The 26,075-nt window shown below is 35.0% G+C and overlaps 3 protein-coding genes and 1 long non-coding RNA gene across 5 annotated transcripts; 3 read left to right on the top strand and 1 right to left on the bottom strand.

The window, feature by feature from the left end:
* The first annotated feature begins 8,041 nt into the window (after nucleotides 1–8,041).
* On the top strand, nucleotides 8,042–8,988 carry LOC149501242 (uncharacterized). The gene is made up of 2 exons (XR_016324402.1): nucleotides 8,042–8,297; nucleotides 8,479–8,988. It is a non-coding gene; the product is annotated as an uncharacterized LOC149501242 (long non-coding RNA).
* A 448-nt stretch (nucleotides 8,989–9,436) lies between these two features.
* On the top strand, nucleotides 9,437–11,510 carry LOC149501243 (uncharacterized). The gene is made up of 3 exons (XM_089733956.1): nucleotides 9,437–10,276; nucleotides 10,400–10,628; nucleotides 10,705–11,510. The coding sequence occupies exons 1-3, from the start codon at nucleotides 9,782–9,784 to the stop codon at nucleotides 11,490–11,492; spliced, it is 1,512 nt and encodes a 503-aa protein (XP_089590082.1). The 5' UTR covers nucleotides 9,437–9,781; the 3' UTR covers nucleotides 11,493–11,510.
* Nucleotides 11,511–12,773: 1,263 nt separating this feature from the next.
* eIF4H1 (eukaryotic translation initiation factor 4H1) lies at nucleotides 12,774–20,264 on the top strand. 2 transcript variants are annotated; one of them, XM_028187544.2, is made up of 6 exons: nucleotides 12,774–12,899; nucleotides 13,207–13,330; nucleotides 14,135–14,316; nucleotides 15,340–15,440; nucleotides 18,423–18,632; nucleotides 19,393–20,264. In XM_028187544.2, exons 1-6 carry the CDS (start codon nucleotides 12,850–12,852, stop codon nucleotides 19,539–19,541), a joined length of 816 nt encoding a protein of 271 aa, XP_028043345.1. In that variant the 5' UTR covers nucleotides 12,774–12,849; the 3' UTR covers nucleotides 19,542–20,264. The 2 variants fall into 2 exon arrangements, with proteins under 2 accessions (XP_028043345.1, XP_028043344.2); XM_028187543.2 differs by having other exon boundaries at nucleotides 12,858–12,899; nucleotides 15,340–15,509.
* A 3,240-nt stretch (nucleotides 20,265–23,504) lies between these two features.
* Elp5 (Elongator complex protein 5) lies at nucleotides 23,505–24,454 on the bottom strand. Its single transcript, XM_028187505.2, has one exon. The coding sequence runs from the start codon at nucleotides 24,336–24,338 to the stop codon at nucleotides 23,577–23,579; it is 762 nt and encodes a 253-aa protein (XP_028043306.2). The 5' UTR covers nucleotides 24,339–24,454; the 3' UTR covers nucleotides 23,505–23,576.
* Between the last annotated feature and the right edge of the window lie 1,621 nt (nucleotides 24,455–26,075).

Here is a 26,075-nt window from a genome sequence, read left to right on the forward strand (position 1 = left end):
TGTAGAATTTCATTCGGATTTCGCTAATCCTAGACGTAATTAAAATAATCTGTATCGTTTGATCTGGGTTTTTTTAAACTGTCATTGGGTACATTATTTCTGACGTTTCGAAAACTCCACAGTTTTCGTGGTCACCGACAACAATAAATAATATTATGTTAATTACTTAAAAAAAGCGAGACTAAACCTTTAAAAGTAGTTTTAATAGATTAATATGTAGTACATTTTTTTCGACTTCATATGTGCCGCATTGTGATTGTCTATGGTCTGCGATAAGGCATTTTAATGTTTAAAATACTTTCTTCATGTGGTTTCAGGATTATTTTTTATTGCTTAAACAGGACGACCAGACACCCCGTCTTTTATTAAGCGGTTAGAGGAACCCATTGACGTCACAACGTGAATGCCATGAGTCACCTTAAAAAACGGGACCTAAGTCTCAAATTTACAAATTAGAGGCCCTTACACGATTCAGACAAAAATAAATTATTGCTTCGCGTTAGAAATAGACTATCATATATCAACTATAGACAAGGAGAGACTATCATCAACAGTTCAAATACGAATCCTCAAGTTCTTCGGGCACACCGCTCGTAATGAGGACTCCATTGAGCGGTTAGTGGTGCAAGGGAAAGTCGAGGACAAAAGATCTCGTGGACGATCTCCAACACGATGGACCGACCTCATAAAATCTGTGACTCACTCGAACATAAATGATTGCTCTCACTCTGCGAAACATCGTGCAACATGACGTAAGATCGCGAGAGCATCGGTATCGCAGGATCCGACCGATGCATGACCACGACCACTCTGTCAAGAGTGTACGACTGGGAAGAAGAGAAATAGACAGGGTGGTGGTACCTACTTTTGCGCACTCACAGCCGCCGTCCCATCGGCGCATTACCACAATAGCTAAAAAGCTCACTAACGAGCCTGCATTGTGAGCACTTAAGAGATGATATATACAAATACATTAACTACCAATAAGATTTACTACAATATAATTTTAATATAAATTTTAAATTTTAACTTACATATGTGTGTGTGCGTGCGGTTGTGTGTGTGTGTGAGCGTATGTGTGTACACAAAGTATTTAGGTATTTGTTTAGTTGTTATAATGTTTCTGTATGCACCTGTCTTGAATTGCAATCCAGATTGTTATATTATATAATTAAACTTATAATTTCTATGGTTGTAATTTGCTTAATGTGATGCACAAGAGGGAAAAAAATTTTTTAAGGGTATTTATAATCAAAATTTACATAAAAATGTCCACTTAATTATTCCTTTCCATATCCAGTTGCGTAAAAATCATTGATGTGCTAGCACTGCGAATAGTTGGTCGCACTCCTACACCAAACATGAATTCGACTCGCTAAACTAAGCTCTTGTTGTACACTGATGAACAGATTTACATATTTGCTTCGGTTCCAACATGTTTTGCAAATTTACTAGTAAATAATTTGAGCTTGCTGGTATTGTTAACACGATTTTGAAATACCACTAATAATGATTCGTTATACAGTGAGGAGAAATCATAAAATACGTTCGCGAATTTACCTAAAAAAAACTACATACATGGCTCATTGGCATTAAACTAAACTTTTTAACTCAGATGGGAAAAGAAATAAGTACACAGGGGACGCATTTACGAGATTTATTTTTTTATTTCATGCTTAAAGTCGAAAAGTTTTTTTTTTTTTTTTTATGATTGAAAGTTTACTGGTGGCCCGAAGGCCTTTCCAGTTTCACCAGGACAGGTGGGCGAGCAAAGGCTCAGCCAAGAGGGGTGGGATTTGCTAACAACTGCCCGAGCGCCTCCGAAGGAGACCTAACAACTCAAGAGCAATTGTTTCGCGAATGAATCTACTACCAGATCGGAATCGCGACCCGCTGAGAAGATCCGGCGAGAAACTCAGCGGGCTGATGCATGGGTTAGGTAGTCGAAAAGTCCGACGGTAGTAGATATAGGGAATAATTCCAGGTAAAAGTTACGATTTCACTTTATAAACAAAAAAAGAGGAATATATTTGTATGCAGTAGCTTTATATATGGTATTATTATATATTTTAACATAGTTTTTATGTTGCACTAATCATGAATGCTTGTCACTACAAATTTAAAAAAATTAAATTCAAAATACGCATTAAACCGTATGTATAGTTGACCTTAAAATAGGTATTATAGAAATAATAGAATATGAATTAAAGGATTAAATAAACTTAACTTTTTTTAATGAGCAGATTCCATGATAAATTATGTTTCAAAAGCACTATTACTTTCACGTTGCTAAAGGCCTGGTTAGAACAGATATTCCACTGTTTATGCGATGTACCCACATCAAACTTAATCCTGTTATCCGGTTATTTGAAATGTATGAACTAGGGCTTTCAACATTATCCATTTTCAAACATAAGAAGTGCTCGTAGGATAGCAGTACCTTAATCGGGAACGGGCAACGCGCGACCGAGTCCTGAGATATTAATGTTTGACTCAAATACCATAGACTAAATGTAAAAAGTGTCTTATTGGCTGCTTTCACTAAACAGTTACAAAAGAGGACAAACAAGAGGCAAAAGAAAGAGAAAATATCAGGGAAAAAATCAAACGATATCCCACAAAAAAGACAGTAATAATCGGTCACATATACGCTCTTTTTTGATGCTCTATTTGGGCAATTTAACTGATGCTCGTAAACACAAAAAAGCCTAAAGTATAAGACGTCCGATGCATTCGTGTGTACCAATTTACCGGTGTTCGAATCCCGCAGGCGGGTACCAATTTTTGTAATGAAATACGTACTTAACAAATGTTCACGATTGACTTCCGCGGTGAAGGAATAACATCGTGTAGTAATAATGAAACCCGCAAAATTTAATTTACGTAATTACTGGCGGTAGGACCTCTTGTGAGTCCGCACGGGTAGGTACCACCACCCTGCCTATTTCTGCCGTGAAGCAGTAATGCGTTTCGGTTTGAAGAGTGGGGCAGCCGTTGTAACTATACTGAGGCCTTAGAACTTATATCTCAAGGTGTGTGGCGGCATTTACGGTGTAGATGTCTATGGGCTCCGGTATCCGCTTACAGATCGGTCGTGAGCTCGTCCACAACCTTAAACAAAAAAAATACAATTACGCTGGGCAATAGTCTTATCCGTTACCACCAAAAATTTGTCATGACCATCCTTACGCATACTCATGTATTCATAATTAAACAAAGGATATCTACACTAACGACAACCCTACATCATCGGTAATCACTCTAACCACACTTTAATAATACTCCTACGTTATATTTGCTCACATTACAATGCCAACCTTAGTTAGGTATTATAATGGTTAAATCGGTAGAATGTGGATTTTTTTTAATTTATTAATAATTTCTGGTATATATTGTCGGCAGTTTCTAGGAAACAGAAGGATAGCTGGTGGTCCGGAATGTTTTCCAACTTCGCAAAGACGGCTGAGCGACCACGGGCTCAGCCAGGAGTAGTGGGATTTGCCAACAGCTGCTCCAATGCCGGCGAAGGAGACCTATGGGTCCTATGGTTCAATGGGAAAGGCCTCGCGAGTGCGTTTGTGTCTGTTACGAGTCCCTACTAGTATGCGCTCCGTGAGTCAATGTACCTGTTGAATACATGAGTTCTTAGACTGAAATTCCAAAGTGCTAGTCAATATTCGATATAAAATAGAGAAATATTTAAGGCGTTTGTACAATCTGCCTAAAAGCTTTAAGGAGCCTTATCAGGGAGTAGCTATCGGGGTACCTTTAGGTTTGCCGGGCTTGCGAATTCCGATAACGTCTGCTCCTTTCTTCACCACGAGAAACTCGCAATTCCTCAAAACAGCATTAAACATGATCGTCAATATCGCGATGAATCGGGCGGGTGAAATTCATTCTTCTCACACGTATAATACAAATTTAATAACAATAGTAGTTTACTTGTATCCCATCATGTGACTGTGTCAATAAAACCCTGCAGGTAAATACCAATTTTTGAAAGATAAATGCGCACCTGGCATGAGTTAGAATAACTTTACATATTGTGGGTCCATACGAGTAAGTAGCATCCATATTGTTGCTACTAGAGCTGAGCAGACAGCAGAAAAGAGAGCTGTAATTTTCGACCTCATGCCTCAAAATGATGGGATAGTCTGTGGGATCCTTAGGCAACGACGTAATACTTAACATCATGGGTGTCGAAGGTGGTATCAAAGGATTTGAATCTATTCACTTTCGCAGCACCCAACACGAATACACTGGAAGCCTTAATTATCAGGAAGTCTATACTTCTAGTGTTTTATTCGAACAATATTTGCTATTCAATTAATTCGTTGTTTTATAAGCGGTTGTATAGGATTTTGATAAAACTTTTTGCTCCTTTATAGTACACATAGAATACATATCCAAACAAATATAAATATATTTAATATTTCTTTAGATTTAGTAAATAAATTCGCAACGCTATTTTATCAGACAGACCCGGCTAAAACTTAAAAGAACAAATCGAAAGTTTTGACGAAAAATTTCCATAATTGTGAAAATTAAGGACGTTAGAGAAACATAAAGCCAACAAAATACGAAAATAGATTGCCTCACATTTATTTTGTCGATGTAACGACCCTAGCGTTTAATTAGAGTGGCCGGCCGACGCGGGCATTTCATGAAATACCCGTTAATTACGATCTGCTACCACGGCTCTGCGATTTTAATGAATTACGCTCAAATGATTACAGATAATTTCGAATAGGTACTGTAAGCTTCCATCAAAAATATGTTTCAAAATTTAGGATTTCATAAAAAAATTCAACCAAAATTGACATGTCATGAATTATAACGTCACGGCCTAAAATGCTACGGCTGGACTGAAATCTTTCTAGGAGGTACTCTGTGGAGAAAGAAGTACGTTCAAGATTCAAGATGTTCACCGGCGACTTCCACGATGTAGGAATAACATAGTGTAACAAACATCAACTCTACAAAATTTTATGTTTTTATTATTGTTTTATATTATTATTATTGGATAGGTGGATAAGCTCACGACCCACTTTCTTTCGGACAAAGGCCAAACCTCATCCGAAGTGTCCGCGCCAAAGAGATTGATGGTTATAAAATAAATATAACTACATTTTGATACACAATTAAGGAATCCGTTGTGCGCTTCAAGTAACGACACAAACCGGACAGAAATTACTTTGAACATCTCCTTATTATTCAAGTGGCATTTTTAACAAAGATCGGCGATCATTATACGCCTTGACCCTTAGATACAGCACTGAATAAAGAGCGAGTACTTTTACCATTCCATTGGCGCATAGGGTTTTCAGACTAACGAAGTTAATAGGCTTAACGCTGTACAGATCTAGGGGAAAAAGGCCCAACTTAGGTATTTCGTGTAGCCGAAATGAGAAATTCGGGCTCACTGTTTATTTAACGAATTAGCAACTTTAAGCACAAGTAAGGGGACGCGCGAAAAGCGTGGGCGGAGAGCTTTTTTTTTTTTTTATTGCTTAGATGTTTGGACGAGCTCACAGCCCACATGGTGTTAAGTGATTACTGGAGCCCATGGACATCTACAACGTAAATGCGCCACCCACCTTGAGATATAAGTTCTAGATCTCAGTATAGTTACAACGGCTGCCCCACTCTTCAAACCGAAACGCATTACTGCTTCACGGCAGAAAATAGGCAGAGCGGTGTTACCTACCCGCGCGGACTCACAAGAGGTCCTACCACCAGTAAAGCTTGACTTCTTGTTTCGCTTCTAAAGTCTCAAGGTGACGGGGCTGTTTTTAGTAGCCTGTGGTATCTAACACTAGAACTTATTTTCCTATCTAGGATATAAAAAAAAACTAAAACTTTTATTCTACAATATTGAATTAGCGATCAAAAACATAGACCTTAGAACTTATATCTCATGGTGGGTGGCGCATTTACGTCGTAGATGTCTATGGGCTCCAGTAACCACTTAATACCAGGTGGGCTGTGAGCTCGTCCACCCATCTAAGTAAAAAAAAAAAAAAAAAAAAAAAAAAAAAAAAAAAAAAAAAAAAAAAAAAAAAAACTTGTTGATTGTACTAGCTACTTTTAAGCTTTCTTCTAATAAAGAAAAACAAAAAAATTAACGAAACAAGTCCGCAGGCAAGGATTTTTAATTAGGATTGATCTTAAAATTTTAAGTCAATAATAAAGTAATTAGTATTTTTGATCGCTTACTATAAACATTTAATAACTATAAATATGTCCTGTATATTATCCATGATAGCATTTAATGCCGAACACTCGGCGCTGTGGTAGATTGAGTGTTCGGACCCACGGAGCCGTGGTGCGTGCATTAATCAATATATTCAAATGAATAGCGCGAACCGTAATCCAACACTTGATCTTATAAGATCGCTACTTTACTGATAAATTTACTTACGATAACTAAGTTGATAACTTTACATGACGCACATGGTCATGTAACAACGGGGGAAAAAAACATAATTACAAGCCCCGACGCCGTGTGTTCGGTCCCCAAATCCTTCACGGCGCCGCGCCGTGTGGTTGGCATTGAATGTGTTAACAAATACACAATGTTCTTATCGAATGTTGTTGAGAATTTATTTCAGATTTTCACTTTAAATAACATTAGGTGGGCCAGCAGGTAAGTGGGTGGAACGCTAGCCCACTGAGTTTCTCGCCGGATCTTCTCAGTGGGTCGCGTTTCCGATCCGGTGGTAGATTCTGCGAAGCACGACTCTTGCTAGGGGTTGTGTTAGCAACGTCGTCAGGTTTGAGCCCAGTAAGCTCACCTACTAGTTTAGGTTACGCTGAAATAGCCTCTCAAAGCTCTCAGCCTAGGTAGAAAAAAAAAAGTAGAACAGCGCCCCTAGCGGCAAACGTAGGGGCACTGTTCCAACTCCATACGAGTTAACTTTTACGCGATCGAGAAGCTTAAAAAACTCGCACTAAAAGATGCTCTGTAATTTTTTTTAAAGTTTGGTAAGTGAAAGAAAGCCATCTAGGTATATTATCGTTTCTAAAAATTTAATAGTTTTCATGGAACACACGAAATACATTACTCCAATTGGTAGGTATGTTAGTTATTTTTTTAAATTCATGTTTTTGTTACGGAAAGTGAATTATCTATAAATTATAGACTAAGGTGCTTCTTCCGTACGGGAACGCAAGCATTGGAATAATTGATGATTTAGATCTATGTACCTTTTTTGGCCGCAAGACAACATCTGTTGTGCTCTATTGTGTACTAGTGTGTAAATATAACATAATTAAGTACACTTATTAACATTTTAGAGTCTGTGAAAGCGTTCAGGTGTAGGAAAATAAATTATTAATTAACAGAAAGTGACTTAACCGCCTCCTCCCAGAAATCATAGTATATGTCTACTAGGTAGCTTATTGTGACATTATTTCTATTAATTTCAACACATCTTACTTAAGTCAATTTCATTGAATTCAATTTTATCCTATGATTATGAACCTTTCTTATCATAATAATCATTCAGATTTATCAGCTTCATTTCTTTAGGCTGTCTTTCACTTTTAGTTGATTTTACAAAAATATGAAGATTTGGCTCAAAAGACTACAAACTAGGCCATGAACAACCATAAAAAAAACAGTTTTTGTGTTTATGGGCTAGGGGCCATAAAATACAGAGCGCTTTCTTTGAAGGTTTTATGGCCTGAACCTTTAAGCCAAGTTTTACATTTTCTTCTTAAATTTTATTGATAAAAAAAAACGAAGCGAAATAAGATGAAATTGATTAATTTGAGACTTCCACCAATTTGATGAAATTAAATAAAACGAGATGAGATGGGATCAAAGTCTCAGTAAGATGATAGTTATTATCGTCAGTTGAGTTATTGGAAGAACCTGAAAAGGTATGTACGTCCAGCGACTTTGTTACATTTTCCCACATTAATGCACTTTCACAAATGCAGTACAGAGAATAAGCACAGTATTTTTATTCAATTATTGTTTTTAAAATAAAATAAAAAAGAATTTAAATTCATCATTCAAACCTGAAGAAACACTAAATGGGGTTGGCCGGTTAAAGCTTTTCTCAGATGTCGCCAGCGTAGCTTGTTCCCTTGTCACAGAGAGCCGCCATTTTGTGTGTTTTGCGTTCGTGATATTTCGGCATTTTGTGACTTTGATACGGTTCTTATTACTTTCTAAGTAGTGCTAAACAGTTTTACAACATGTATTCCAACTGGATAGTTAAAGAATTAAAGGAGGAGTTGAGAAAACGTGTTGCATCTTTACGAAGAAAAAAAGTGGATTTTGTCGAAAGGTACAATGTTGATGTTTTATTTTAACTTAGAAAACTTCTCTCAAACTGTTTCCGGTAGCTATTATAATAATAATATTAAATTGTGTACCTTAGGAACTTTATTCCTTGTAGCATGTGCAAAAAGAATTGCTCATATTACACACATTACCTACCAACTAATGTATTATTTTGCTTTTTTCAGATTAGAGCTACATGACCAAAATTTTAATTTTGAAACAAAATGAAAAAAATGCTCTAGCAAAATATGCTAATATATATGATTTGCTAGTGGAACCATGTGGCATTTTCAATAGCCAAGAGCGCCCATATCTTGCTGCATCTCCTGATGGCGTGTTGGGCGAAGAAGCTATAATTGAAGTGAAATGTCCATACGCTAGCAGAAAACATGAAATAAATATAACAACGGTGCCTTACTTAGAACAATGTAACGGGATATTGTCTCAAAAAAAAACCTGCTCATATTATTATCAAATCCAAGGACAGTTATACTGCTCAGGCAAAACATACTGCAACTTGGTCATTTACACCTACAAGGACATCAAAGTGATTTATGTTGAAAAAGACAATAATTTTATAAATAATATGTTAAATAAATTAGATATCTTTTATGAAAATATTTTCAAAGAAGCATTGTATGAAAAACATCTGTATTATAACTATACACACTTGTCGAAATAAAAAATCAGGAATATTTTTAATTATTTTTATTGACAATTCCTTCTCTAATATTACATAAGTAACTTCTCTACTTTTTGTTTCTTCAGAAACTGGTTTCATATTCCATGAAAATATAGATGGTACAGCACCTTTCTTCAGATATTTATGTTAATGTTTGACACCTACAACACAAAGAATAACATTTAAATATACTATCACAAGGAAACCTGACCATAGTTTCAAAATATTTGTTATTGCAATGGATGCAGCGATTTAGATAGAACTTTCAATAGTAACAGCTGATAATGAACAACAGCTCATGAGGAATGTGTTTCCTCCAGTCTGATTTTGTGTTTGTTAAAAGGTTCCTTACAGCATAAATCTACTTGCAAAATTTGTTAGCAACTAATAGTATGCCTAACTAATTATTATTGGATTTTTTTAATAAGAGAACAAAGATGTGTGCTACACTTATAGTCGGATTTTTAATTAGACGAAGCCCACTGACAGTAGCTAATGTCACTTTGTAAAATAATGTTGCTATATTTAAAGTAATAGTGATGCGTTCTTGTTCAATCAGATGAATGAACAATGAGTGTGAATAGTTAATCATTTCAAACTATAAAAGAATATTATTTCTAATTTAAAATAAAATTGTACAAAAGTGCTCTGATATAAGTTACTAGTAGTATGTAACTACAATCAGTTTTTTGACAGCTTATTACAAAGCGCGGCGCGGCGACTAGTGCCAACACCGATCAACGCCGCGCGCGTCAGTTGCCATTTTGTTTGTAATTCGGCTTCTAACCTCTGGTCTGATAGCACGAATGTTTTTTCTGCGCTCACGCTGTTTAGTTATTGTTTTTGTTAAGTTTTTCGTTACGTTGTGTTTGTGGAAATTGTTGTGTTTATTTGTTGCTATATTGTTCCGTACAAACGATATGGATCCTCAACCAAGCACGTCAAGCCAAAGTTTGTCTCCAAGAAAGAAGAGACCGCGGATTGCTTTAAGCGTTACCGAAAAAGCTATGATACAAAACGTCTACAAACACGTATTTGAGGAGAAAGCTGCTTCACTATTACCTATTGAAGCTCCCGAAAAAAAAGAATGTGTTTCGAAAACAGCTGACATTTTGGGAATTGGTGTGACCTCAGTTTACAGAGTATTAAAAGAACACAAACAAAATGAACAATTTAAGTCTCCCGAGAAACGTGGACCGAAACACAGTTTCAAAGATAAATTAGACGATTTTACTTTTGCCGCTATAAGGCGAAAAGTACATCATTTTTTTTATGCAAATGAGCCACCCACCATTATAAAGGTATCTTAAACTTTATTCCTTCTACTGCATTATATTCTGTGTCTACCATAATTTTCTTTGTAAAACCAAAGTATTAGATTGCGTGGACTTCCTTACTCAAAAACTTTTTTTATTACTTTGCAGATTCTTAAGGTTGTCAATGAAGATCCAGACTTGCCCGATTTTTCTTGGAGTACATTAAGAAATGTTATGAAACATTTAAATTTCAATTATATCAGAAAATCAAGACAAAGTATTTTAATCGACAGACAGGACATAATTTTATGGCGCCAGCGATACCTTCGAAATATTAAAGAGTATCGAAAGGAAGGAAGGTATATTTATTACCAAGATGAAACCTGGATCAACGAAGGTAATTACAATTTTCTGTTTTCTTTACATTAAATTGTACTTTCAATAATTAATTAATATTTTTCACTGTCTTGAAGGTCATGCACCGAAAAAGGTATGGATTGACCAAACAGTTTTATCGTCCCGCCAGGCCTTCCTAGATGGCTTGACCACTGGTTTAAAACAGCCTTTAGGAAAGGGCAAACGATTAATTATCGGCCATATAGGCGGGGAAGAAGGATTCGTAGAAGACAGCCTATTAATATTTGAAGCCAAAAAGAATAAAGAAGATTATCATCAAGAGATGAATGCTGATTCCTTTGAGAAGTGGTTTAGGGGGGTCTTGCCAAAACTAAAACCTAATTCCGTAGTAGTGATGGATAATGCCCCCTACCACTCCAGGAAACTAGAATCGCTGCCTACAATGTCTTGGACTAAACCTAGGATACAAGAGTGGCTAACGAGCAAAAATATTTCATTCGAAGCAACAATGGTTAAAGCTACTCTTATAGACATTGTACGGCAGCACAAACAAGAACATTGCGATAAGTATGTTGTGAACGAGATGGCAGCGCAGCATGGGGTAATTGTGTTACGTCTGCCCCCATACCACTGTGAGCTCAATCCCATTGAGTTGGTATGGGCGCAAGCTAAAGGATATGTTGCAAGAAATAACAAAACCTTCAAAATGACAGAAGTAAAAAAACTTTTTGAAGAAGGACTTCAACATATCACACCTGAAAAATGGAGTAGCTGCGTGTCTCATATAATTAAAGAAGAAGACAAAATGTATGGTCTCGACCACATGATCGACAATGTTTCAGACAGATTTATAATTAATGTCACCGAAAGCGATAGTGATGATTTTTTATCTGATGATGAATAAAAACAAATTATGTAATAAGCGATGTTTTTTATTTTCATTACCTACCTATAATTATTATATTTTACAACATCATACATCTATAGTTTCAAGTACATGATGTATTGAAAATAGGACAGTCTTACAAGTTTCCTCGCAATGTTTTGCTTAATGTTTAAAACACTCGGTATTCAGTATAGGTCGATACTATAGGAACATAGTCATCGAAAACTAGTTGGTATGTACAAAGCTGTACCCGATATCGGCAGTTTAGCACACTAACTATTCACTAGACAATGGAGGCAATTTCATTCATGAAGGAGTTTTTTCAATTATTCACTTTGTCACAACACTATCTTTATTTCATCAAAAACTGACAACACAGTAAACGTCAGTTTACTTCGTCTAATAAAAAATCCGACTATAGTCATGCATTATAAATATTTGACAGAAAGAAGCATACCTGTGTATTTACTAATGTTTTCATAGTCAGATTCCACAAAGTGTTTACGACATAACCTCGAACTTTTTGTGGGAGTACTTTTTTCGCGTCAAATGGCCTTTAACCACAGTCTTCTAATTTTCTTGTCCTTCGGGAATTGATGTACTCCAATTTCTGAGCATATTGGTACAAAACAACGCGTCATTGTGCTTAAAATAATTTTTAATCAAAAATTCCAATACAAATATTGAATGTTATGGGAACAATGCACACCAGCGCCACTTTGACAGTTGCCAACCCCATTAAGTACAATTCACACTTCGCTTCTCGCGTTCCCGCCAAAAATTTAAAGACATAGACTATGTACAGTCCAAAGAGAAATAACTTTTTTATATTTTATGGCCTGGTAACGAGCCCTTACAGAAATTACTATTATTGGAGTTCAATTACAAAAATGTTCACAAAAGGCATTGATTAATACAATAAATGTTCATAATGACAGAGAAGGAAGTTTTAAAATATAGTTTTAAAAATCATTTAAGCTAAGACTAATTTTATAATTTTGCTTTGAATAAAAATAAACTTTTTTTTTGCTTGAACAAGGTCTTCTTCCTTCGGTTCTGACTAATTTTCTGTAAACTAAAAACTTACTAGGTATTTTTTTTTAGAAAAATCTTATTTATCTTACTTACGAATCATTGTTAAGATTTTAAAAAATCTAGGGATAAGAAAATAAAGGAGGTAAATACATTATTTCATTTTTATACTGCAAATTAATTGTTTTTATTTATTATAAATATCGGTTATATATTATGCACTTTGCTTAAAAATTATTGCCGCTATGAGCACTCTAATAATACGGCCACACAAACAGTGTTGCTTAACCAAAAAAATGTTACGACCGCTTCTAGAAACTGATGCGCGCGCATTCAGTGTTCCATGTTTCTAAACATGGCAGGTCGTAGCGGTTTTGACGATATTAATTCCAGGTATTTTATCTTAAATATCGATGTGATCTGGCTTCAATAATACAAAAACATGTGAAAAATGTTTTCGCGAAAGAGTTAGTTACGAAATTGCGAAGTTTAAACACCTATTTCTAATTAGAAAGGAAGTTTTCGCTTTGCGATAACATTGAATGAAAACGAGAATTTTACTCGTATTCGTGTATTTTAATTGGATTTGCTTGAAATGTATAGTGTCCTATGAAGATATTGAGGGTTTTTTTCATCAGAAACCATTGCAAGAGAAGAATTTATAGGTTATGAAGTAAGTGCAAATCCGTGTCGATTTCAGGGGCTTTGGCGGCGGCAGGCGAACTACTGGGGGCCGTCCTCTACCTTCAGAGCCTCCATATAAGGCGTACGTTGGAAATTTGCCCTCCGGAATTATTCAAGGCGATATAAACAGAATTTTTCCTGTGAGTAACATAATCTTTTATCTGAGATAAATTTATAAGTCGCAATTTGCGTACACAAATATAAAAAGCCATCCCTAATTAATATTCGTGCTATTTTTAATTGATGTTTCAATTCATAAGATCCATAAATTTTATGATGGACATATTTGTAAAAGCTTTTTCATCAAAAAGCAAGTTAATTTAAATAATCATAATATATTACGAGAAATTGTTTGTTAAAATTAAAATACTTAGCATCTGAATCACTGATTATCCAAGTACTTGATTATGTCATTCTAGGTCACACTTTGTTTACATTACTATTTTAAAGATCATAAAAAATTTCCTTTGGCATTGATAGTGTGAATTTTTATCAAATTCAGTAGTGTTGCAGAAAAAATGAATCATAAATCTGAACAATATTAAAAAAGTACAAAGTTGAACTGGAATTGACAACACTGATTATTGTTAATGCCTTTTTTTTTCTTTAACATACTATTAAAGAGTAACATGTACACATTTGGTTTGAGAAATTTTACATTCATAGCAAACTACTTATTGAATGAAAAAAAAGACATGTAGAATCTGGGCTTGTGACACAAATTTAAACGTCTCTAACAAAAACACACACAATTATTTCTAAAACTGATGAGAAAGAACCCTTTCACTTCATATTCAATAATTTGGTATCCAAACATTGGAAATGGGAACACGAGATATACAGATCAATTAAAAAAAGAATTTGTATATCTGATCATAAATAAAAAAAGAAAAATAATGTAAATATTAATCATACTCTTGATATTTCCTTTTATTCTGTTGCAGGATCTATCTATAAAAAATGTCAGATTGGTTATGGATAAAGAGACAGACAAATTCAAAGGATTTTGCTATGTAGAATTTGAATATCTCGAAGATTTGATGAAAGCAATAGATTTGAATGGGATTATTAACGTAGATGGTAATATATTAAAAATTGATGTCGCTGAAGAAAAAAGAAACGACCGGTATGTTACATTTATTTTTATTGTATATTTCTTTAGTGTATACAGAAGAAGGAACCATATTAGTGTAGAAAAATTAGATGAACATATTTCTATAACACCTGAAGTGGACGGTTATTAGAACTTATGCATGTTGTTCAATGTGAAAATTTAAATTTGAATAATTACTGGTTGCAGTATGATAGGGAATCATGGTAATAACCACCAGCTTGCTGTGAAATATTTATGCATTTTGGTAAAAGAGCAGGACAGTCATTATGTAATATAATTTAGAGTTTATTGTCATGTCTCAACACAGATGACTGTATTTATATTATAACATATCACATTAAAAGTGTACAATTTTCAAAAATATTCAAAATTGAGTTAATATGTGGAAAGATTTGGTATCACCTGTATTTTTCTCATAAATACTGTCAAAAGAGCGTAGTGTAGTTTTAGTTTTTTCTTAGTTTACTTATGTTTTGACTACTTTTAACAAAATTAATAGATAATTTTATTTTACTTTAAAAGACAGATAATGTATAAAAAATAAATGTTGCAAAGATGATTAGTATTAAAAATATTATATGTAAAACCTTTAAAGCACTCCTGTAAAATTAGTAAGTTTTGAAATTATACAGTTTTAATGCGAGAAGATGATATATGATAACCTATTAAAATCATATGAGCTGTGAGTTTGTCTGATAATCTAGATAAATAATAAAGAGATGAATGATTAAATTTGTAGATAATTTGGAGTATCATGTCAATTATCTGCTTTACAGAAAAAAAGGGCATAATGTTGGTACCACCACAAGCTGCTATCACATCCCAATCGTTCTAATTATTCTCACCTTATGCTCCTACATAATTCTCTTGATATGTCCATCAGACTAATGGTGGTATGATGTTTAGTATTTCTGCATAGTATACTACCACTATCTTGTATATTACTACAATGGAGCAATCAGCGGTGCTTAAAGTTCTTGGCACCAAGTTGCGGGCATCCATGGATGTACATAAAAATGAAAATGGCCATTTCAGGGGAGGTGGTTTCGATCGTGGTCGGAGAGACGGCGGTCGCGATGGTGGACGAGGAGGTGGCGGTGGTAGTGGCGGCGGCGGGTTCAGGCGCGAGGGGCGTGGTACGTACGACCACTTCGAAGCATCCGACCGCAGGCTGCCGCGCCATCAGGGTGGAGGGTTCACACATGGTAACATTCACATACTAACATATGGAAACAGCTACTGCTTATAAAGCCTTTGCTAAACAAAAATAGTGAATAGCAAATATATTCTTCACATTAGCTGTTTCCTAGACATTTTGTGTCTCCATTATTGATTTGTGTTTCACAATAATGTTTTGTAATAATGTGTGTGTATACATGGTTCCTAACAATATTTCAATTATTAGGATATGAGAATCACTTGTTAAACCAATTTTTAAATCAAATCATGATGATATACGAGTGATGTGAATCACCACTGACAATGTATTGTTATAACACTAATAACTTTTACTTGTTTTTGTATTTGTATATTGATTCTCCTATCCTAAATAAATCATGGATATAAATGGGTTTTGTGTTATTTAAAAAGGGTATCATAATAAATAAAACGTTTTATAGTTTAAAATTTTTGTATATTACAATCTAACATTTCATATCATATAAAATGAAAACCTCAATGTTCAGAATTTACATCCATACCAGCTTTCTTCAAATTTACTCTTAGCATGATTCACAATCAGTTTTATCCTCCCACTACTAAGACAACCACATTAAAATAGGCAATAAATAAAAATATAATACATTTTTGTCATTTCAGTTGAGTATTTGAAATGTTAGGAATGTTTAGGCAATTACAATATTAACTTACTGCACTTTTTTTTTTATTGCTTAGATGGGTGGACGATCTCACAGCCCACCTGATGTTAAGTGGTTACTGGAGCCCATAGACATCCACAACGTAAATGCGCCACCCACCTTGAGGTATAAGTTCTAAGGCCTCAAGTATAGTTACAACGGCTGCCCCACCCTTCAAACCGAAACGCATTACTGCTTCACGGCAGAAATAGGCAGGGTGGTGGTACCCACCCGCGCGGACTCACAAGAGGTCCTACCACCAGTAAAAGCACTTTGTTAATAATTCCCATTCTGCAATCAAAACTTTTCAAATTTAAAGTTTTTAAGTAATGCATTCTTCTGTAATAAAAACTCTACCATTTATAGCATAAAATTTCTGTAAATTAAGTATGCATGATGACAGCCACTTTGTTTGAATTTGTGATCCACACAGCAAAAGTACTATCTTTGACCACCACTTTGTAATGCTGACCTATTTCTTCAAAATCATGTCACCCCTGCTATATTACTGAATGAGACAGTATGTGTGATGTGTGCATACAAACATATTACTTATGTTTGGAAAAAAGCAAGCTCGGAAATTTCTCTGTAATCCTTCTTAGTGGCGAAACTGCATTTAGAATTGGTGATAAATTCAAGATGATTTAAAAGTACTTGTGAATAACTAGTTGAATAAAACTAATTTGTAAATTATTGAATAGGATATCGAAATGAAATATGCTTCTGCGCTTTCATTTTACAATTCAAACACAAATAAAAGCAATTTAAAGTTTTGATCTGCAATTTCATAATAGTCTTGAATATGTTGTGGCCTAATAGTTAAGCACCTGGTGTACTCGTATCGAGGGATACGACTGTACTGATGTTCAAATCCAGACAGACACAATTTTTTCTAACGAAATACGTAGGTACTCAACTCATGTTCACGTGTATTAAAAATCAAATCCCCTGTCTATTTCTGTCGCGAAGGACTTAATGCATTAAGTTTGGAGAGACTGTTTGCTCCAAGCTGTGTGACGCCACTCACATTATTGATGTCTTGGACTCCTGTAACCACCTAACACTTTAGGCTGTGAGCTTGTTCGCCCAACTATACAATAAATAAAAAATCACGTAGTAGTAAATACTCAATTGTAATGTATTATAACTTAAATGCTTAAATCAACATCAAACATAGGCAGCGGTTTGGCTCTGCCCCTGGCATTGGTGAAGTCCATGGGCGACGGTAACCACTCACCATCAGGTGGGCCGTATGCTCGTCTGCCTACAAGGGCAATAAAAAAAATTAAAAAAAACGTAGCTAATGTTTTTGTTTTCGAAGGAATTTTTCATTGTTGGGTTCTTTAATGCAAATGTTATAATTGATTTTATAGTATATTTCATTTTCATACTATGCTCATTTCATAGCTGGATGTATGTATTTCAAGACTTGCATTCGAATTCGTGTCTTGTTTTTAATTGAATTGAATTGAATTGAATTTAATAATGTTTTTTTTTTATATAAAAATCTAACTCTGTGTTAACTATGTTGTATTTAATTGTATCACTGACACTCACATTGACTGCCATTGTCAAGTTTAATGTACTCAAGTAAACAAGTGAAGTCAGTGAACAGATTTGAGTAGATAATAGTCTCAACAAAAACGTTTCGTCATAACCATTTGAAGGAAATGTTAATTATGAAAAAAAAGTTTTTAATTAATATCTAGAGAATAATTAATAAATAATTGTCATAATAATATATCTATTTATAAATTGTCCAAAAGACTAATTTAACAATGTTCAATTACTTACTGGTTATTAAATATTTAGCAACTTTTTAATTAACTAATAAAAAGTTCAAAGAATACAAATGAATTAAAACCTGTATCTAATTAAGAAAGGCATCGATAACCGTCTGAGATAGACATGTTAGACTGAGAACATAATAGTGAAAAATGACGTCAGTTTTCACATGCAACTTAGAAACCCCATAAAAATTCTCACTTTAAGAAAAAGAGAGCATTCCTTAACTTAACGTTCTAACAAATATCCTATCAGACTTAGGTTATTTGATCAACACCTCTTAATATTTTTTAGTTTACTTAAAATAGTTGCTTACAAAGCAACACTGATTAATTCATTACAACAAAAATTAGTGACAATTCGGACGCTGGCATCCGGCTCCAAACAGTTTCCCGTATTAAGGAAACCAGAGACTAAAATACAATCTACATATAAATATATGTCTATTAAATTTTTGTGATCCTATTTAATTGACAGAACGCGAAAGAGAGCGAGGTGGAGCTGGACCAGGAGCTGGGGCCGGCGGTAACGAGCGATGGGGCGACCGTGATCGTGACGGCGGGCGGAGCTCCCGCGGCGGGTCTGAGGAGCCCCGCGCCGGTGACTGGGGCCGCATGGGACGCTCGGGCTCCAACGCACCCGCTAGAAACAGACGCGCATTCGAAGACATGCCTCCCACCAGACCAGGTGTGACTTCGTTATTAAAAATATCGGTTTATCTCTGCTCGGGACATTGAATACATTTGTTACAAAGAAAATCGAATGTCGAAAAATCATTGGACAAACATTTTAATAATTGATTACCTCGAATTTATATTCTATAAATGTTTCAAAATTCCGCATTGGAGGTGAGCAAATTTACCACTTACCATGCTCTTCAAAATATCATGTTCGATTTTTTAGTAGAAGTCTATTTGAAACACCCTTAAATATCCCCCGCTGAGTTTCTCGCCGGATCTTCTGGGCGTGTCGCGATTCCGATTCGGTAGTAGATTCATTCGCGAAGCAGTAATTGTCCTCAAGTTGTTAGATCTCCTTCGGAGGTGCTCGGGCAGCTGTTAGCTAATCGCACCCGTCCTGACTGAGCCTTTGCTCACCCATCTGTTCTGGTGAAACTGGAAAGGCCTCCGGGCCTAAATAAATCTCTTTCATTCGATGATGGATGGTGGTAGATGAAGTATCTCATATCGCTACATAGTATAAAACAAAGTCGCTTTCTCTGTCCCTATGTATGCTTAAATCTTTAAAACTACGCAACGGATTTCGATGCGATTTTTTTAATAGATAGTGATTGAAGAGGAAGGTTTATATTATGTATAATAATATCGATTAAATAGTGGAGAAATCAATAATAAATTACAGTTTCCGAAGCGAAGCGAGAGCAGGTCGCTAGTTTATTCTAATTTGGATACGAACGAAGCTTTTCTCAAAGTGAATATAATTTCAGACACTTCTGGTAGACCGAAGCTGGTGCTGGAGAAGCGGACGGTAAAGGAGCCCGTCAACTCGCTGGCCTCGACTAGTCAGTCTTCGTCGATATTCGGCGGGGCTCGGCCGCGAGAAGAAAAGCTCAAAGAACTTAAGGGAAACGAATGAGTCCCCCGATGTACTACTACCAAAAAACTACATACTTTTGTCTAACTTCTGTGTGAATATACCCGTGCTCTTCTCGCCCTCTCTGTGTGCCCCGTTCCCTAAGTGCGTACAAAAAAAAATTGTAAATCGTAATCGAACTATGGTTTCGTTTAAGTCGTCAGGTTTAAATCATTTTTAACGTGAACTCCGTTGGCTTTATTATGTGTATGTATGAGCTTATTACGCGCGCTCACTCGTTTTTGAGCGCCACGAACAATCTCGCTTATTTTCTACACCGTATGTATTTAAATTTCTAGTGATAATAACGTCGTACGGGCTTTTTGTGTAAGATATATTCGCTCGCATAATGTTTTACATGAAAGAAAACTTTTAGGTTCCTTTTATACATAAATGTATTTTGTGGACATAATGTTTATTATTATTTTTCTCTATAAAGCTTCGTAACTAATACTATGTTGTATTTGTTCATCATTTATTAATTTGTTTATTTTGTTAGGTCGTGAAAATTAATAATTGAAGGAGTAATTATGATGCATAATTTAAGAGTTGATTATAAATGGTGATGTAATTACGGTTTTCATTAATTAAATTAACTTCCACGTACTTGGATTTCTACTTTATTAGATATTATGTAATGTCACAAGTCACGTGGCAGATAAATGTAAAAAAAATCGCAAAATGTAACACAACATAGAAAAACGAATAAAAAGTGAATCTTTGTAATCAAGGTTTTATGTGCATGATATTCCTTTTTCGATTTCAGTGAAGAACTTCAGATAAAATAAGCTTCGTGACGTGTGCCTGTTAAAATATTTGGATTTTAATCATAGTTGGACTGTGGATTAAAGACATTTTGGACTATTCTGAATTTTCAAAGGCGCCACGCAAACTATTCTACACGGGCGAATGAAATCATTAAAAATGACGTCATTCGGCTCCACATAATTGACGAGTTAATCTTGGGACGTAAATTATAACACAATGATTGGCTATTCAATATCATCATGTATTCGGCGTTGAAATGATACTTTTTATGGTCGGAGCTTTTAGGTTTCAAACAAATATCTGAATAATTATTGTTGAGTGAACAAGTTACAAGGCGATAGCCTCATAACCAGGTCTAAACATTTGATAACTTATCTGTCTGCCTTGACGAAGTTCTCATGAGTATTGATACGGACTCATACACAGTCGACAGTCGCGGGATATACCTACTTACAAGGATTGTACATAATCGTGGATTTTAATTTACGTGTTGCAATAAAATTGTAAGCTCGCAAGGGTTCGTTTTATTATTTATTGTATGAAATAGACGAACGAGCTCACGCTGTTGTTAAGTGGTTGAAAACACCGATGGAAATCATCAATTCAATGCCCGCGCTCCCCAAGACTTGGGATGGAAATCTTAACAGTATTGTTTATTAAAGCTAGGCTATTCTATCCTTCGGTTCAGAATGCACATAAATACCCTCGTCTTCTCGTCAAAACAAAGCGAGATTGATAATTTAGGAAGAAGCTAATTTAAACGCAATTATGGTAACAGAGGTTTTAAATCCGTATCCTTGATGAATAGCCGGACAGAAGACAGACCTCATTATAACTATGGAATCCTCTCTTCTATTTACTCCAATTTAATTGCAAAATTAGTCGCACATGTTGGAGTTTATTTTCTGTTACTGGCCGCTTGGATGCCTAATTAGAAACATTTAAAAAAAGCCATCCTCAGGCAAGGCATATCTCGTTCTTTTTTTGATATTGGAGAATAACATTTCTTTCTTGGCTATTTCAATTATTTTGGTGGCAATTCAATATTTCATCTGAATTTTATTTTCTTCAAAATGGGCAAAAATAAACGTTGTGACGCGGCAACTAAGCAAAGAATTGTTAATTTACATATAGATCTTAGATGGGCGTACAGAATAATCACTGAGCATGTCAATTGTTCTGTTAAGAAAGTTTTTGATCATTATAAAACACATGAAACTGTTGAAAATGTTCTTAGAAAGGCTTGGCCAAGAAAAACCTCTCCCAAAGAAGATACGCTAATCGTTCGTGTTGCTAAAAAAGACCTAATTAAAAGCTCCAACCAGATTAAAAATGATTTTTTTCTCTTGATGAGCCGAGAAACATCTCGTCAAGACTGATAAGCCCAAAATTAGTGGAAGCTAAATGATTTAGAAGAACCTCTCGAAAGGTGCCGCTTCTTACCAAGCAACACCGATAGAAGCGTTTCCATATTGGTCGGACCTCTTGTGAGTCCGCACGGGTAGGTACCACTGCCCCGCCTATTTCTGCCGTGAAGCAATATGACTATTATGAAATTGCAGATCAAAATGAAATATGCTTCTGCATATCCTATTGAATAGGATATCGAAATGAAATATGCTTCTGCACTTTCATTTTACAATTCAAACACAAATAAAAGCAATTTATAGTTTTGATCTGCAATTTCATAATAGTCATATTGCTTCACGGCAGAAATAGGCGGGGCAGTGGTACCTACCCGTGCGGACTCACAAGAGGTCCGACCAATATAGAAACGCTTCTATCGGTGTTGCTTGGTAAGAAGCGGCACCTTTCGAGAGGTTCTTCTAAATCATTTAGCTTCCACTAATTTTGGGCTTATCAGTCTTGACGAGATGTTTCTCGGCTCATCAAGAGAAAAAAATCATTTTTAATCTGGTTGGAGCTTTTAATTAGGTCTTTTTTAGCAACACGAACGATTAGCGTATATTATATTTACAAATTAATTTTATTCAACTAGTCATTCACAAGTACTTTTAAATCATCTTGAATTAACCACCAATTAGAAAAGCAGTTTCACTACTAAGAAAGATTAGAGAGAAACTCCCGAGCTTGCTTTTTTCGAATCATAAGTAATATGTTTGTATGAACACATCACTCATACTGTCTCATTCAGTAATATAGCAGGGGTGACATGATTTTGAAAAAATAGGTCAGCATTACAAAGTGGTGGCCAAAGATAGTACTTTTGCTGTGTGGATCACAAATTCAAACAAAGTGGCTGTCATCATGCACACTTAATTTACAGAAATTTTATGCTATAAATGGTAGTGTTTTAATTACAGAAGAATGCATTAATTAAAAACTTTAAATTTGAAAAGTTTTGAGTGCAGAATGGGAATTATTAACAAAGTGCTTTTACTGGTGGTAGGACCTCTTGTGAGTCCGCGCGGTTGGGTACCACCACCCTGCCTATTTCTGCCGTGAAGCAGTAATGCGTTTCGGTTTGAAGGGTGGGGCAGCCGTTGGAACTATACTGAGACCTTAGAACTTATATCTCAAGATAGGTGGCGCATTTACGTTGTAGATGTCTATGGGCTCCAGTAACCATTTAATACCAGGTGGGATGTGAGCTCGTCCACCCATCTAAGCAAAAATAATATATATATATATATATATATAGGGATATGTATAATACATATATAGAGATATGTATTAATCACTAAAAATTATGTTAATTGGACAGTAAGAGAATGGAAAAGTTATTTTCAGATGACACAAATTAATATGGTAAATTTCAATGGCAAGCTCTATGTTAGACATCCTGTAAAGAATGCTCTTAATTATAAATACACAAGTAGTGATATAAACTTCACATAAGTAGTGGGATTTATAGTTTTTCTAATAAATGATAAATCATTGAACGTATTGTTGTCCTATTTATTGTTTCATTTCAAGAAAAAGGGTGGCAGTGAAGTATCTTACATAATGTCAAGGACCGTTGGTAGGGTTTCTAATTATACGACCAACAAAGTATTTATATTACAATACTTTAATATACTATATTTGAATGTCTTTGGGCATTTTGTACATTGCAAAAGATTTTAAATCAGTGGATTTAAATAATATGAATACATTAAAGTACCACAATCATTATTTTTATTGGGTTATATGCTGTTATGATTCAATAAAAATCAATTATGATGGCAATTAAAATCATTTAAACTGACTGCAATATATATTATTTTATAAGGGAATACGCATAGCAAATACATAATGATATGGTTAATTTTAAATATCAAGATCGTCATCAGGATCTTCTTCATCCCAGTCATCAACAGCATCTGGCTCGTAATAAATCTTACTTTCTCCCTCATGAATCTTACTCATATAAGGAAGCTTTAGATTATACTTCTGTAGTTTTTCTGTCTGATCCACTTCAATTTTAAAGGTGGAAAGCTTTTCTGGTGATGGTTTTTCTGGTTCATCATCTTTCTTGGTTTCTTTTGGTACAGGAGTCAAATTCAATGTTTTGGTCTTACTGCATAATGAAAAAATTTCTTCAGTTTTTATAAATTTAGCTCCTTTTTTTATATTAATCAATGCTTTCAAAACATTATTACGGTCGAAACTAATTACTGCATTAGCAATGTAATTCATATGTATTCTCAGCTTTGATGAATGTGCCATACAGTCTTTGTGTAAGATTATTATTATCCTTTCGACACAAGGATTACCCTGTAATCGTTTCAACAGCTTCATAAATTTGTTTGACCCCAGAGAATAAAACATTTGATGAACAGAATCTACTATCATAGTACATGGTATCTTTGTATATATGTCATATTTTTCATCTTGGTATTCTGAGTAAACCTTGACATTACTTTTGTTTTTAAAAGCTTCTTTCCACAACTCTTCCTGATGTTCATAAATGTGAAAATTTATCACGTTCTTTTCGTCTTCTAAAAGAGCGAATAATAATGGCAAGGTATTGACGTTAATATCATCTTCAATAAGCAAAATCGGCGCTGATTTTAGTTTAAATAAAGTCATTTTCAATTATTCGATTGAAACAAACAAAATTAGGAACAGTGAATATAAATTTAGGTATAATTTTATTTATTTGTTAATATTATTTGATACGTACATTTTGGTAAACCTATTTTTTTAAGGGATTTTATGACCTGGTAACTAAGACCTTTAGGTCATGTCTTATTTTAATTTATATTCTTATTTTATGAAAAATGATAATAAGGAGTGAAATGAAAGGAAATGAAGATGATTAATTTGAGACATTAATCAACTGGGATGAAAATAAATGAAATAAGATGAGATAAAATGGTGGTCATTAACTGAGATTTTTTCAGTGGAATTTTTGGAGGATCCCGAGAAGTTACGTCCAGCAGCTTTGTTTCATTTTCCCACATTTGTGCACTTTCACAGATATTAAACAGTCAATAAGCCACCGTTATTACACATTTAAACCTGAAGTAACACTAAATAGACAAAATAAAAAAATCACACAACTTCAGTCCTCGCGTTCCCGCCAAAAATCGCACTAGGGTTCTGATCAGTTGTGATCATAGATCTAAAGTTCTGACGTATCGATTTGTTGCGGTTATAAAAAGCTTATTACACTTGGCTAAATTTAGTCGACTGAATTCAGTGAAGTGTAATGGCTCCTCTTCACAATCGGCCATGATGGGCCAACAAATGATCGTCCATCATCCCTGCCATGATCAGGCAACTCTCCACACAATCGTGAACGTTCATTTACTGACTGTCTACTGTTAAGACGTCTAGGTATCGATGATGGCAATCGAGGAGATCGCGGCAATATTTTTACTTAGGTCGTATAGTTAATTAGTTAATGTACGCGAAGAAGAATCGTGAAAACGAGCATATGGCCCACCTGATGATGAGTGGTTACCGTCGCCCATGGATTTCAGCAATGCTAGGAGCAGAGCCAAGCCGCTGCCTACCGATAACGATAAACAAGATGGAGGAAGAGAAGTTGGTGGGTGGTGGCTATCAATTGGAACAAAACAAGGTCCATGCAACCATAGTTGTGTAGTGTTTTGTACAATTGACACACACTCGAGACAACTACATCCTGACTAATCGGCGCTGGTGTCGACGCTCACACAATCATGGGCCATCATTCCTTTGATCTACCGACACAACGCCGATTGCGCACCATCATACGCGATGATGGCCGATCACACACATTTATGCCCTCTACACTATCGTGAGTTTCTGTAATCGCCTATCATGGCCGATTGTAAAGAGGAGTCATAATAGCAGTCAGTAAGTTAGCCTACTAAATTCAGTAGCAAGAATGGTTTCTGACTGACTAAATCATTTAGAAGCCTAATTATAAACCCATTTAAGAAGGTGTAATCGCATTTAGTTACTTAATGATTTCAGTCGTCCCATAGCTCTCCGTGCACGGACGGTTTAGTTTGTTTTTTACTTCCAAATAAAAAGTATTTATTTCAGTCAGACATTTATAAATAGCCCGACATGTTTCAGAGGTAATTTTTGTGTAATGATATTAAAGAACTACAATTTTAAATCTTGATACGAATTTGCGGTTGCAAGAAATCTTAATGTTACAACCAATATTTCTTTTGGTCTTTTACTATCGTAGGATTAGAATGATTACATAAATTATATAATATATATACATAATAGACTATCGTAGTGTCGTAGGTTAATATCCTGTTTTTGAAAAAACGGAGTCACAAGGCTTAATAATAGGTCAAACGATCTCGAATCCATTCGTAGATA

This window comes from Bombyx mandarina, chromosome 16, assembly GCF_030267445.1.
Source record: "Bombyx mandarina strain Sakado chromosome 16, ASM3026744v2".
Classification (NCBI taxonomy): domain Eukaryota; kingdom Metazoa; phylum Arthropoda; class Insecta; order Lepidoptera; family Bombycidae; genus Bombyx; species Bombyx mandarina.

Excerpts from the sequence above, each read along its gene's own strand:
- LOC149501243 (XM_089733956.1), top strand. The coding sequence starts at position 9,782 with ATGTTTTTTCTGCGCTCACGCTGTTTAGTTATTGTTTTTGTTAAGTTT. Across the intron at positions 10,277-10,399 it reads AGCCACCCACCATTATAAAG|ATTCTTAAGGTTGTCAATGA; the intron begins GTATCTTAAACT and ends ATTACTTTGCAG. Across the intron at positions 10,629-10,704 it reads TGAAACCTGGATCAACGAAG|GTCATGCACCGAAAAAGGTA; the intron begins GTAATTACAATT and ends ACTGTCTTGAAG.
- eIF4H1 (XM_028187543.2), top strand. The coding sequence starts at position 12,862 with ATGGCAGGTCGTAGCGGTTTTGACGATATTAATTCCAG. Across the intron at positions 12,900-13,206 it reads TTTGACGATATTAATTCCAG|GGGCTTTGGCGGCGGCAGGC; the intron begins GTATTTTATCTT and ends TGTCGATTTCAG. Across the intron at positions 18,633-19,392 it reads CATGCCTCCCACCAGACCAG|ACACTTCTGGTAGACCGAAG; the intron begins GTGTGACTTCGT and ends ATATAATTTCAG.
- Elp5 (XM_028187505.2), bottom strand. The coding sequence starts at position 24,338 with ATGACTTTATTTAAACTAAAATCAGCGCCGATTTTGCTTATTGAAGAT.